This window comes from Anser anser (assembly GCF_964211835.1).
Source record: "Anser anser genome assembly, chromosome: 3".
Taxonomy (NCBI): Eukaryota; Metazoa; Chordata; class Aves; order Anseriformes; family Anatidae; genus Anser; species Anser anser.
In genome coordinates, this window is record NC_139722.1 from 113,341,364 (window position 1) to 113,354,210 (window position 12,847).

The 12,847-nt window shown below is 43.8% G+C and overlaps 1 protein-coding gene across 12 annotated transcripts in view; it reads right to left on the reverse strand.

Moving 5' to 3' along the window:
• The window catches only part of RALGAPA2 (Ral GTPase activating protein catalytic subunit alpha 2), a 138,052-nt gene extending 125,528 nt beyond the window's left edge, over positions 1-12,524 (reverse strand). For 10 of the 12 annotated variants that reach the window (XM_083832249.1, XM_083832246.1, XM_083832242.1 and 7 more), the window contains exons 1-2: positions 12,268-12,524; positions 1,777-1,887 (exon numbers count right to left, since the gene is read on the reverse strand). In XM_083832249.1, coding sequence (XP_083688375.1) covers positions 1,777-1,887; positions 12,268-12,373 — 217 coding nt within the window. In that variant the 5' untranslated portion in view covers positions 12,374-12,524. Of the gene's footprint in view, positions 1-1,776; positions 1,888-12,267 lie in introns of those variants that run through there. The other 2 variants (XM_083832240.1, XM_083832239.1) reach the window with 1 other exon arrangement.
• Positions 12,525-12,847: the final 323 nt, after the last annotated feature.

The following is a 12,847-nucleotide window of genomic DNA, read 5'->3' on the forward strand; positions in this document are numbered from 1 at the left end:
AGAGACATTTAATGCCTTCTTTGCCTCTGTCTTCAACACCGATGATGGGCTTCGGGACCCAGGGTGCCCTGAGCTGGAGGACCATGACGGTGGGAATGATAAACTCCCAACCAACCCTGAATGTGTGCGGGATTTGCTGCTCCACCTGGATCCATACAAGCCCATGGGTCTGGATGGGATTCATCCCAGGGTGCTTAAAGAGCTGGCTGATGCCATCGCGGGACCTCTCTCAATTATTTTTCAACGGTCTTGGGAATCTGGAGAGGTCCCAGTAGACTGGAAGCTGGCAAATGTTGTTCCAGTTTTCAAGAAGGGCAAGAAAGAAGACCCTAGCAATTACAGGCCTGTCAGTCTCACATCAGTGCCTGGTAAAATTATGGAGAAGATAATCCTTGAAGTTACTATAGTGCACCTGGGGGACAATGCAGTCATTGGTCCCAGCCAACATGAGTTCACGAGGGGTAGGTCCTGCCTAACAAATTTGATTTCCTTTTATGATAAGATCACCCATCTAGTCAATTAAGGGAAACCAGCTGATGTGATCTTTTTGGACTTCAGCAAAGCTTTTGATGTAGTTTCCCATAGGATCCTACTGGGGTCCCTCAAGGCTCCATTTTAGGGCCAGTCCTCTTCAATGTTTTTATAAATGATTTGGATGTAGAGGTGTTTTGAGCAAATTTGCCAACGACACCAAACTTGGAGGAGTTGTAGACTCGGATGAGGGTGGAAAGGCCTTGCAGAGAGATCTGGACAGACTGGAGAGCTGGGCGGTCACCAACTGCATGAAGTTTAACAAGAGCAAGTGCCGGGTCCTGCACCTGGGTCAGGGCAACCCTGCCTATACGTACAGACTGGGCGATGAGACGCTGGACAGCAGCCCCACAGAGAGGGATCTGGGGGTTGTGGTTGACAGCAAGTTAAATGTGAGCCAGCAGTGTGCCTGGCAGCCAGGAGGGCCAACCGTATCCTGGGGTGCATCGAGCACGGCATCGCTAGTCGGTCGAGGGAAGGGATTGTCCCGCTCTACTCTGCGCTGGCGCAGCCTCACCTTGAGTACTGTGTGCATTTCTGGGCACCACAGTACAAAAAGGATGTAAAACTGCTGGAGAGTGTCCAGAGGAGGGCAACAAAGATGGTTGAAGGGACTAGAGGGGAAGACATATGAGGAGCGGCTGAGGTCACTGGGCCTGTTCATCCTGGAAAAGAGGGGGCTGAGAGGAGACCTCATCGCGGTCTACAGTTTCCTCGCGAGGGGGGAGTGGAGGGGAAGGCGCAGATCTATTCTCCTTAATCACCAGTGATAGGACCCGCGGGAATGGTGTCAAGCTGAAGCAGGGGAGGTTTAGGCTAGACATCAGGAAGAGGTTCTTCACCGAGAGGGTGGTCGCACACTGGAACAGGCTCCCCAGGGATGTAGTCACTGCACCAAGCCTGTTGGAGTTTAAGAAGTGTTTGGACTGTGCACTTAGTCACATGGCCTAAAATTTTGGGTAGACCTGTGTGGTGCCAGGAGTTGGACTCGATGATCCTTATGGGTCCCTTCCAACTCGGGATATTCTACGATTCATTACAGGGTAAGGGCCTTCAGTATTTCAAAACAAGATGAGAGGATACGTATGTAAGTGCACAAGACCTGATTTTTGTGCTGAAATGACACAAAGCAATAAACATATTTAGAACTCTTTTCAGTTACCTACAACATTTCAGGCAGCACTTCTCCATGCTCTTCTTTACTGACACCAAAAATTAAGGTGCTGACAAAACTCTAAAACTTACCTTTTTGTTTCAAGCTATTTTCCAGTGTTATGAAGTTTTCATAGAAGATAAAAAAAAATTGAGAATAATTGTTCTCAAATAACTGCTTCAGGTCACTTCCATCCACAATATCTGCAGAGGAGAACAAATGGAGTTTTAACACATCATCAGAAACCTTAAAACTGTTTTCTTCATGCAAATTGGAGGATGAGATAAATACAATACAAAACAATTATGGGAATATCATTATATATTCTATACTAAATTGTGATTCCAGTGTTAGAAGTAAAATATGGAAATTTACATTTTTACTTAATTTTTTAAAGGTCTACAGTGTGGTTTAGGTTCATTTGTTTTCTGTTAACAAAATAAAAAGGGGGATGTGTCAATATATCACTTCCATAAAAATTCTTAATCCATGAGAGACATTTTTTGCTATCAAATATTAAAGCTGCCTGATATCAAAAGGATTCACCATTTCTCCAAACAGGGGATTACATGAAATATTATACTGAATTCAACCCTTTTTGATAATCCGAAGTATACATTACTGAAAATTTTTCTCTGTGATATAAGTACAGAGTAGAAGGGCTGAGCCCGAATACAAAGGAACTATGTGGTTTAGCCACCATCACCTAGGACTACTTTTTTGGCCCATTTGTTAGCCGATGACATTAGTAATTCATTTATGAACCAGTTTTAAATTACTTTGCAAACTGCACTACTCAGTAACTGCCCTACAAAGATCTAAGACTCCTTAGCAAATTCAAAAGAACTCATTTAAAAATAAATAAATATATCAAGTCTTCACTCAAGGGTAAAATCAACCTTGTACATTGAGTAGAGGAAGCTTGCAAGACAGCTCTACAAAGGAAGTTGAGAGAAAAGGGGTGAGAACAAGTGAAGGGTAAAACACAGTCCAAAAAGACCAAAGAGACCAAAGAAGTATTCACGGTGATTGCCTGAACACCATGATCTGTATCAGCCAATAACATTACATTAAGAACAAAGGTAAAATTCACACATTTCGTTAGTAACAAAACTTAAAATTGCAGAGTTTTCAATTAGTCAGGCGCACAATTTTTAAGTTTAATTACAGAAAACTGAGTTACGGTTGTTTGTAAAAGTTTATCCTGTGGTACGGCCCGACAAAAGAAAGCTTATTTTTGCCTTCATTATCAAATTTAATTCAGTAATCTGATTCTCTGAAGAGTTAAACTTGTGTCAGACAGCAAATTGTTTCAGTAAACTAAAAATCTGAGTGCCAAGAAGTCCAAATGAATAGATTTAAATTAATGTTGCCAGTAAGATCAAATGAAAGCTGATTAGAGGAAAAAAATATGCTGTTAATTCAAAAAAAAGATGCAGTATTTAAGGGCCAGAACAATATCTTGTCTCATTTTTCAAGATATAGAAACTATACAGTCACAGATACACCAACTGAAACTGATGCAGAGAAGCGCTACTGTGGCATCAGTGAATGTCAGTATCTGAAGACCTTCATCACCACTGCAATATTTGAAATCAGATTTAATATGAATTTTAATATCCATTTGGATGTAATTCTACTAGAAGAGCACACGACTCCAGAAACCTCCAGAACTAAGTTGAAATAATTTCCTAAATTAAATCAAAACTAAAATGATTCTTTAAGATTTTGAGAATTAAAAAGATACCGTGGGAGAAGATTTGTTTTCAATTCAGCATGAGACCAGAGGAGATCTCAAACTAACAAACCACTTAGGCAGGGCATATCTGAACTAATCCTGTCCCGCCGTGTTCAACATCAGTAAGTGCCAGCAACACCAAGCAACACAGCAAACAGAAGAAGGGCACCATGCACGACTCGTAGCTCAGATAAGACATCAATGAGTAGTGGTAGCACCCTGAGCATGCACCCTGGACCTCTGCCGCCACTCTGCTTGCTCAGAACTGCCCTCTGCCAGCACCCAGGGACCAAGGTCTAGAGCCACGGAGATGTGGTGGTACAGCCAGCCACCACACGGTTCGACCCAGGCAGCATGTGAAATGGCATACAAGCTGAGTCCAGCTATCCTCTAATTAAAAAGCAGGTCATTAGTTATTAAATACATGAACCTACATTAGACAAGCCAAATCAGACAAGAAAATTGGTGTAGGAAAGTATTTTGAATGTATAGTTAATGTTTGAAGCAGAGGTCACAGATCACTGGGCTAACAGACTAACTGATCCTATTGCATTCCTTCACCTCTTCTGGAAATCCCACCAGCCATGAATACTTCTGAAAACCTGATCTGCATCTTTTAGATTGTCACAGTTAACACCTTTTCATTACCTCTCCATCTTTAAAACCTCAGACCAGAATATTCCTCCATGTTTTTCATTCTTCTGTTTCCAAACCACTTCCAGGAAAGTATTTTACAAGGTACCTTTTGATGTCAGCAGAGCTATTTGACCAAGTAGTTTCTGCATCGTCAAGCAGGTACTTTTGGAAAAAACATAAATGCCAACAATGATTTCCATATGCAAAATGCAAATGCAGATATTAAATTTATCTGACAAGTGGATCAAATGAAAAAAAACAGCATACTTCCAATTCATTTGAAAAAATAATGAAAACCCACCCATGCAACACTTCCTCAGGCCTTAACCTAGGGCTAAAATTTCAAATAAACTTATTTTTAAGAAAAAAAAAGTGATCTAACACTTCCTAAACTTGGTATTTGCTAAACATACTTTGATTTTGTTGGTTTCCACTTTATTGTAATTGATTTGGTCAAGGAAAGATGATGATGATTCCACCCATAAATAAGAGGATAAAGGGGAAGAATCATTAACAGCATTTTTTCTCTTTGAAGTTTCACCTCTCAAGAAAGCCATTCATTAACCAAGACAACAAAGGTGACTACAGCAAGAGCCACCAATAATATCGCATATCTACAACGGAATGACATTAGCCTTGGACAGCGTTGGGGTTTTGTGTTTCCTCCTCCCCCCCCCCTAAAAAAATGAATTAAGTAATACCTTTCCAGTAGTAAGGCTTTGTTTGGTGCTTGCACTATGGAAACAATTAGCACATGGAAACTCTTTTCCATGATATCTTTTTCCTACAAGCTGCCGGTCTTGAATTCACAAGCTAAGTGCAATTATTCCCCTCTATGAATGCGTTCTGTTAAATACAACTCTAGGAGAAAACAAGGCTTTCATTTACAAGAATTTCATATGAAAGGATGAGGTCATTAAAATGTAAACAAAAAGGAAATTTTTCCTTGAAACTGTGAAAGGAGGAGAAAGGAACTGCCTACTCAAAAAAATGTAAGTTCTCTATTCTATAAATGTGGCATTTTGGAGATGACTCATCTGCTATTCTGACATAAGCATGCATCCTTATATCCGCATCCTTTTCCTACTGAACTATCTCATTCTTTTTCTATGTATCTCATAAAGGGATATAGAACTATAACCTTAAATTTCAAAACTTAAGGTTATGAAGTTTGAACCATAGATGTCAAAAGGCCAACAATACCCCCACTTACTACTCTAGAACGAGATACTCACTCCAAAAGCAACACTTCCTTGCAATCCTACGGGTAAGTTGCAATTCAATACCACAGCCCACCTAACTTAAAAAAAAAAATCAATGCCTCTCCTCCCCAGGTCTCTCCAGGGTGGAAGGAAAGCATCTCTGTACAGGCAGCACCATGCACAGTGCACCTGGGACGCACAAGCTTCTTTACTCTCCTGCTTTGGCTCTGCACGCAAACCAGCCACTCCTGCTCATTTCACCAAAAATGATCCTCACAGACAAACAGAAAATATGTCAAGAAAAGACTCCTTCTCAAGAAGATTTAATACAAGTTGTCAGAAAGCCTAAGACAGTAACTTGGATCACTACTACAGGTCTGTTTGATTTGTAGCAGATAAGGCTCATTCTTCAGATTTTCAAAGGGAAAACATTAGAGAAAGTTTCCTTATTTATCATTAAGGATACTAAGGTAAAATACCTACTTTTGGCAAATCAAATTGACTGAAGTACTTGTAAGCATTTGAGGAAAATTAAACAGCAAGGCTAGGATTGAATTGAAGGTGTTAGGTTCTATTTTTCTCTTTATATGGACTGGTAAGTAACTCTCACATAACTTCTGCTGAAAAGCAACCACCTTGTGAATTCAAACTCTGAGCACTAAAATCTAAGGCAAACTGGCAAACATCCCCAGCCACCAGAGCGCTGGTGCCTTTCCAAAAGCACATATCACCTACCTCCATTCCCCAAACAAGGGCAGTTGTCATTAGCCAGTACTTTTGATCAACACATCACAGCTCTTGCAGAAAAGCAAAGGGAACAACAAGATATTCATGAGGGCATACATGAAACTTCTATACAGAATATGACAAAGTTGGCTCACGGGGTGATGGCAAGTCACCCTTACTTGCCTTACTACTTAAGCTTAAAATCTATGGACTCAAATTACTGTAGTGCCATTTAATAAGAACTTGTGTTTATTACAAGTTCTCATTACTTTCTGTGGTATAAAAAAATAAGAGGGGGCAATAATCAACAGTTTTCCTTTTATCTTTCTATTAACTACAAAATGTTATTGTATTCATTTAAGCAGTTGAAATCCTCCCTTAATTCCATGAACTTCCAGAGTCAGCTGGTTTCATGTTATTTATGCATAGTTCATACAAACTTGAGGGATTTCCTTTGTCTTAAGTACTTTAAAAAAAAGATAAAGCGGATGAAAAGATGACTTTGCAGTCATGCTCTGGTTAATGGTAAACTTTTATGACTAGCCTCACCCCTGAAACTACATACATTTTTCACTTCCCATCTCAAAAATCACACAATTCTTTCAACTTAGAACTTTAAATGCTAAGTAAAAGCCCATAAGATAATTTTCCTTCCCCCCCCCCCCCTCAAAGAAATATACATTTGGCAGGGAAACTCAAAATTACTAAAAAGGAATTATTTTAGAAATCTTCTAATTTGAATTAACACCTCAAATTTCACATGTAATCCAAAGAACAATGGCTTTTCTAAACACAGGAAGAAGTTTACAACCGTTCACTTTTGAATGTGCCCAAAATAACATCTCTAGCAAGTGTACATAATTTGAGCTGTACAGAACTGTGTAGAACAAAATCTGAGAACTAAAAGAAAGAAAATTCTATTCTTTATCGACTCATTTTTGGTGAAGAGATATAACGAAAAACATGATTTCTTCTCGATTTGCATTTTTTGAAGTAATATATTAAGGACTGTGCTTGGCAACCTAGCAAACTCCGTATTACTCTACTCCAGGAGCTTTCAGTAGGAAGCACCATGCATTTGTCTACTGCTCCACAGGGAGAAGGAGGACGAGCCCAGCACGACCAGCAACCCACCCCTGCTACCTGGAGCAATGTGGCAGTGCACCAGAGAGCAGGACGTGGCTGCGGCCCTGTCCAGTCTCAAGCACCCTGCCGGCTGATGAGCCTGCCAAGAGCCGCAGCTCTGAGCGCAGCCGGCCAGTCCATGCGCACCCAGGAGCCGCAGCACAGGCCCCAAGGCGCACACTGTTAGTTCAACCACCAGCCTGCATTCAGCCCTCTGGCACACAATTTACTCAGGCAGCATGCTCAAAACCAAACAGGAATAAGCGTACAGTCTAACAATCCACCCCAGCAAACATCCAAGTTTGGGACTCACAGATCTGCAAAGCTGTTTGAAAAAAAGCCGAATAATCTCCCAGGCAATTGCGATCGCAATTGCTTCAAGCAGTCCCACCACCGCTGGGACGAGCTGAGGTGAAATGAGGGAGCCCACACCAGACCTGACAGGGTAGGTCTCCACCATCTCCAGCCAGACACGCAGTAGCATGGGAAGCACAGTAGGCAGCCAGTGCTCCATGCAGGAGCCAGACTTAGTTACCCAAGGCACACTCACGGCTCGCCTCCACCACGCCTTCCAGCCCAAGGTTGTCATCCTTAGCACCATTCAGAACAAGAAAATGAAAGCCCAGCCACTTAATTCAGTTGTATTGTCACCACCTTTCCGGCAGCTCGCAGCACGTCCAATGGCAGCAATGATAAGTTTCCATTTTCACCTATTTCTAAGCGTAATGTGAAGATGGCAGCCAACCAAAATCACCACAGATCATTCACGAAACCTACCCACAGGCTGACTTTACAATTTCCAGCCTTAAGCAATGAAGAAGTTTTAAGACCCAAGCATGCACTGAAGTCCCAGGCAAATCGCACTCTAGAATGAATAAAAATCACCACCACAAAGGAAAGGAACATCACCTGAAATAAAATCTTATCATGTGGTACCTCATCCATTGTTATGCATAAGCAAATAATGACATTGCCTAGATTAATGGGGAGCACCACAGCAAACAGCAGTCGCTTCTCCACAGCACCATTATTCACAAGAGGCGATGTGTCACGGCAGATCCATTCTTGAAAGCACAAGAAACATTTAAGGGAAAGACACTAAACCATACAAAGCTGTTAAACTAAACATTGCAATTCCACCCAAGGCAAAAACATGGAAAGCATTTCAATTTAAAAAAAAAAAAATGTTTTTCCCCGAGAACAGCCATGGAAACAAAGCCTTGAAGAGCAAAAGATACATTTACATTTAAAAAGCCCCACACAAAACGCTCCAGGAAACAGTGCAGTGGGCTTAATTTACCTGTGGGAAGTGTCAAGCCTGCACATCACTACCATCAGTTATAAAAACGTGATTTTTTCAATCCTATCCTCAGAAAAGGCCATGCTATCAATGCTTCCACACACTGGGTTTGGAAAAGAAGTTACTGCTGACATCACGTAAGTTCTGGAAGTTACAACATCTTTATAGAAATTAACAAATGGAGGAAATTTTGGTCCTTTACCTTACAGAAGTGAACATCCACTTTAAAATAGTAAGGTCATAATTCTAGTCAGTATTCTGTATCATCATGAAGGTAGACAACTGTCCCAGTTAGTAACAACCCACCAAACAGAGGAAAACACCTCAAAGATGAAGGAACTTGGCTCCTGAAGGGCTCCAGAGACTTGAGAGATGTTATAAGCAATGCAGACTTAAAGGGAATCTTTTTCTTTTCCAGTCTGGGCATTAGACAGACTTACACAGATGACAGCTACGAGACCTGAAGCAATCGGGTAGGCAATTATCCAACTATTTCTGAGTCTTTATATCAAAAGCTTTGTTTCCTTAATTCCTAAATCCTTAGGAGAGGTTCTTACCATGCTTTGCTTCGTTTTCTGTGTTTGACTAATACCATAAAACCCATACTTGCAATCGTTCCTATGAAGAAATTATCTTAAAAAAAAAAAACACTCCCATACAACCCAGCATGTTCACTGAAGTTCTCAAAAGATGACATCTCGGTAACATAACCGGAGACTGCTTTGACACTGTTCCTGCAATAAAACATACCTGCTAGAAGACAGCCAGCTGTCATACCATGGCCCTTCAGCAAACACACCACCAGTATGCTACCCAGCCCTCTGACACTGATAGCCATTATCACTTAAAACCAATGTTTAATAAGTTTAACCAACAAATCGGGTTGCTGTATCCAAATGTAACAGACACTTGGAGAAAAGGTGTTTCTTCAGAAGTGACATTTTCCTTCCCTAGCCAGCCGGGTAATCAGTATCATTACAGAAAACCGCCAGACAACACTACCTCATGCACCACCTGCTTTGGGACATTAATTAATTTCGTCACGCTAATAGGCGTATTTCCCCATTTGTTCCACCGTGAGATCCATCATAGGAGCCTGGCAACCTCCTCTGCACCTCCCTGGTTCACAAAAACGAGCACCCTCATAAACAGGTGTACCCAGGAGCCACAGCAATTCTAACACTGCACCTTAAAGCATTCCTCTCCAATAATCGTGTCCTGGTTCTGGTCATGCCCTTCCACAGGGCTGAAAGGGGAACACGAATATGAAGTTGCCATGTTTCTGATTTCTTTAGATCTGCTTATTTTAGTGAGGGTGGAAGAGAAGGGAGAAACATACGGCCTGCAAGCCCTGACTACAGTCTCTCAGAACATCTTTCTGAAGGATGGCTTCACAAAATGTTCTAAAACCTCATCTTGGAAACAAACAAAAAAAAAAACAGATTATTTAAAATGAATCTTGAAATTTTAATATTGATTGTGTGCTTTACAAACAATAAGATAAATATCTAGTTGAAACACACGGGGTAACACAGGTAAAGTGCAATCTTCTTCTGTCTTTTCAAACTCCTCTCCTTAGGCAGGTAGATATATAGTATGATTAAAAAAACACAAGCAAGCAGAACATTTTATACACCTCCAGTACAAGAATGGTACAAGCTTGGTCCCCAGCAGGGATAAACAGAAAAACGACCACCAGACCTCTTACTGTGAAGATTTTCTACACGCACTGAAGAACAGGAAGAATTTATAACAAGAACAAACACATCCTCTTCACTTGTGGCTAGCTCCAGAGCAAAGGCTGAGCACTATCCACGAGAAACATGACCACCCCCAGCACAGAGGGACTGCAGTACCAGCCACCTGTCTCCTGGTGCCCTGCACAGTGACCGAACTTCTCTATCTGAGAGCCCAAATGATGGAGCTTAAACAACTACGGACCAGGCATGGAAAACCTGAACACCTTGTTGCTCAAAAGACCTGCAAAACAGGGCCACTTTTAGAGCCTGATGAGAACCCTTACTGATTCCAGCACTTTCTCCACTAATTAATCACCCAGAAAAATCTCTTGAGACAAGCTACTTAAAGGCTGTAGATAAGCTAGATATCTTGACATAAGCTAGTTAAAGGCTGTAGATCGCAGGGAAATATGTTTAAATCAGAGAGAAGTTTAATCAAATCTACAAGAAACAACAACAGTAAAAATCACTTAAATGCCTGTAATCAGCTAAACTATCAAGACTTTTTTACTCATTTGTTTCTGCACTCTCATGAGCATGACTTTCTCAAAGCTACTGTCCTGAGGGAGACTCATTGCTACTCTTCTCACCACAAAAGCTCCTCACTCCACTGCAGCTCACTGAGAACGCCCTTTATGTATTCTCTCCTGTCAGGGAAACACCACAGAAAGAGGCTTTTAACCTCAACACCACTGACATCCCAGGCTCCAGACCACAGCCATGTTTTCCCGTGCAGCCTGGCACAGGACCAGGCGGAGGAGCACTGGAGGAGCAGCACCTCCATTCTGCAAAGCCTCGACCTCTTCTTGGGCAGTACTGCTGGTCCTCACATCCTCCAAAGCACTGGGAACAAGCACATGGAGGGGCTGAGAATGAGATGGATGCTGACCAAACGGAGAGAGGCTGCTCCAGGGAAGACATGGTGACCAACTCCTACTTTCCTGAGGAGCTGCTAACCTTGGGCCCTCTCTTCAGTCAGTGACTTGTGTCTCACAGAAAACAGCACCTCTTTGAGGCTCCCACACAGCTGTCAATCTCGACTGAAATGGGCCAGCACACCTACAAAACAAGTAGAGTACACAAGAAGTACAAGCCTCATGCATCACTTTTTCCTCCCTGTTTCTTAAGAAAATAATCCAAAATAACAAGTATTAACACTGTCACCGATTGTCCTGAACCGGAACAGTGCCCAAGAACTCTTAAAAGAGCCTCTTCCTGTTGCAGTTTGCTGACTAGCAGAACATGAGGCCATCCAAAACCCCACAAACCATAGAACACAGCTAAAATTCACTGAGAGGTTTAAATGTTCAGAATAAAAAGACCAGGGTTAAGATTTCAACTCTACAAGGACACTAGAGAGAGAGGTTCAACACTGTCACAGACACTGAAAGCATATCTCAAAACACAATTACATGAGCCCTTTAAAGTTAGAATAAAAGGACAAAGCAGCGTTGCTAAAAAGAGCAGCCTGTACATATGGGTCTTCTGAAAGAACCAGGAGGGCTGTTTGCTGTTGTGTGCCCAAACAACATTGCATTACAAGTATTTTGACGCTGAGTGACAGTACCCAGTTTGCAAAACCAGGGGCAGTAAATCACACTGCTGACCTCCTAATAGCTTCTGTAACTCTGAAAGGACAGGCACTGCTGCCTCGCAGGAGCCGTGGCCGACAGAGCTCCCCAAAACCACTAGGGAGCTCGAAGGAGAGCTGAGGCACGGCTTCGAAAAGGGCTCCAGTCCCTGCCTCGAGGGCAGCTCTTCTCTATCCTTTCAGAAAATACAAGATTTAACACCTACAGGTAAAAAAGGAAACCACTGGCTGGCACAACACAACTGCTGGATTTGCTGAGATATTCTGCAAGGCATAGCTCCTTCCACCGCGTCCTGTCAGTGTGGTGCTAGGGAGTGCTTTCTTTTCCTTTTCTCTTTCTAAGAAGGGCTGCCTTCTCCTCGGGGGGCCGGAAAGCACCAACACCCCTCACACCACCACCGCACACGCCTCAAACACCGCCACCACCACGCGCCAACACCCCACACACCGCCATCACCACACAGAGCCACCCCCCCCCCACCGCCCCGAGCTCTTTGCCGTGCCGGGGCGGTGCCGCGGCTCTCACCCAGCAGCGCCCGGAGGTGCTTGAGGCGGGTCAGCACGTCCCGCTTGGGGTCCAGCGCCTTCTGCGTGCACTTCCTGGCGTCGGCATGGCCCTTCCTGGAGAACATGGCGGGGGGCCGGAGCCGACAGCTCTCAGAGCCGAGGGCAGGCAGGCACCGCGCAGGAGGCAAGCGAGGGCCGCTCGGCTCGGCTCCGCACCACCGCCGCGGCTAGCTGTGCCGTTCCGTGCCGCGCCGTGCCGTGCCGTGCCGTGCCGTGCTGTGCTGTGCGGAGGGGGAGGGGGGCGGGGCGGGGGGAGGGGAGGGGCGGGGCTGGGCGACACCACCCGCCCCCCGCCCCGCTGCGCAGCCGTCGACGCTCCTTGGGGGCACTACAACTCCCGGCGTGCCGCGCGGCGGGCGGCTGGGCGCGGGGCATGACGGGAGCTGGACAGTGCCGCGGCGTTACGTCATCGTGACGTCATGTTCGCGGGGCGGGGGGGGCGGCGTGGGTAGCGGGTCAGTAGGCCGTGCTTGTGCACCGTGAGAGGGAGCCCGAGTGCTCCTGCTCGTCTGGGTTCTACCGCCCCGAACGGATGTGCA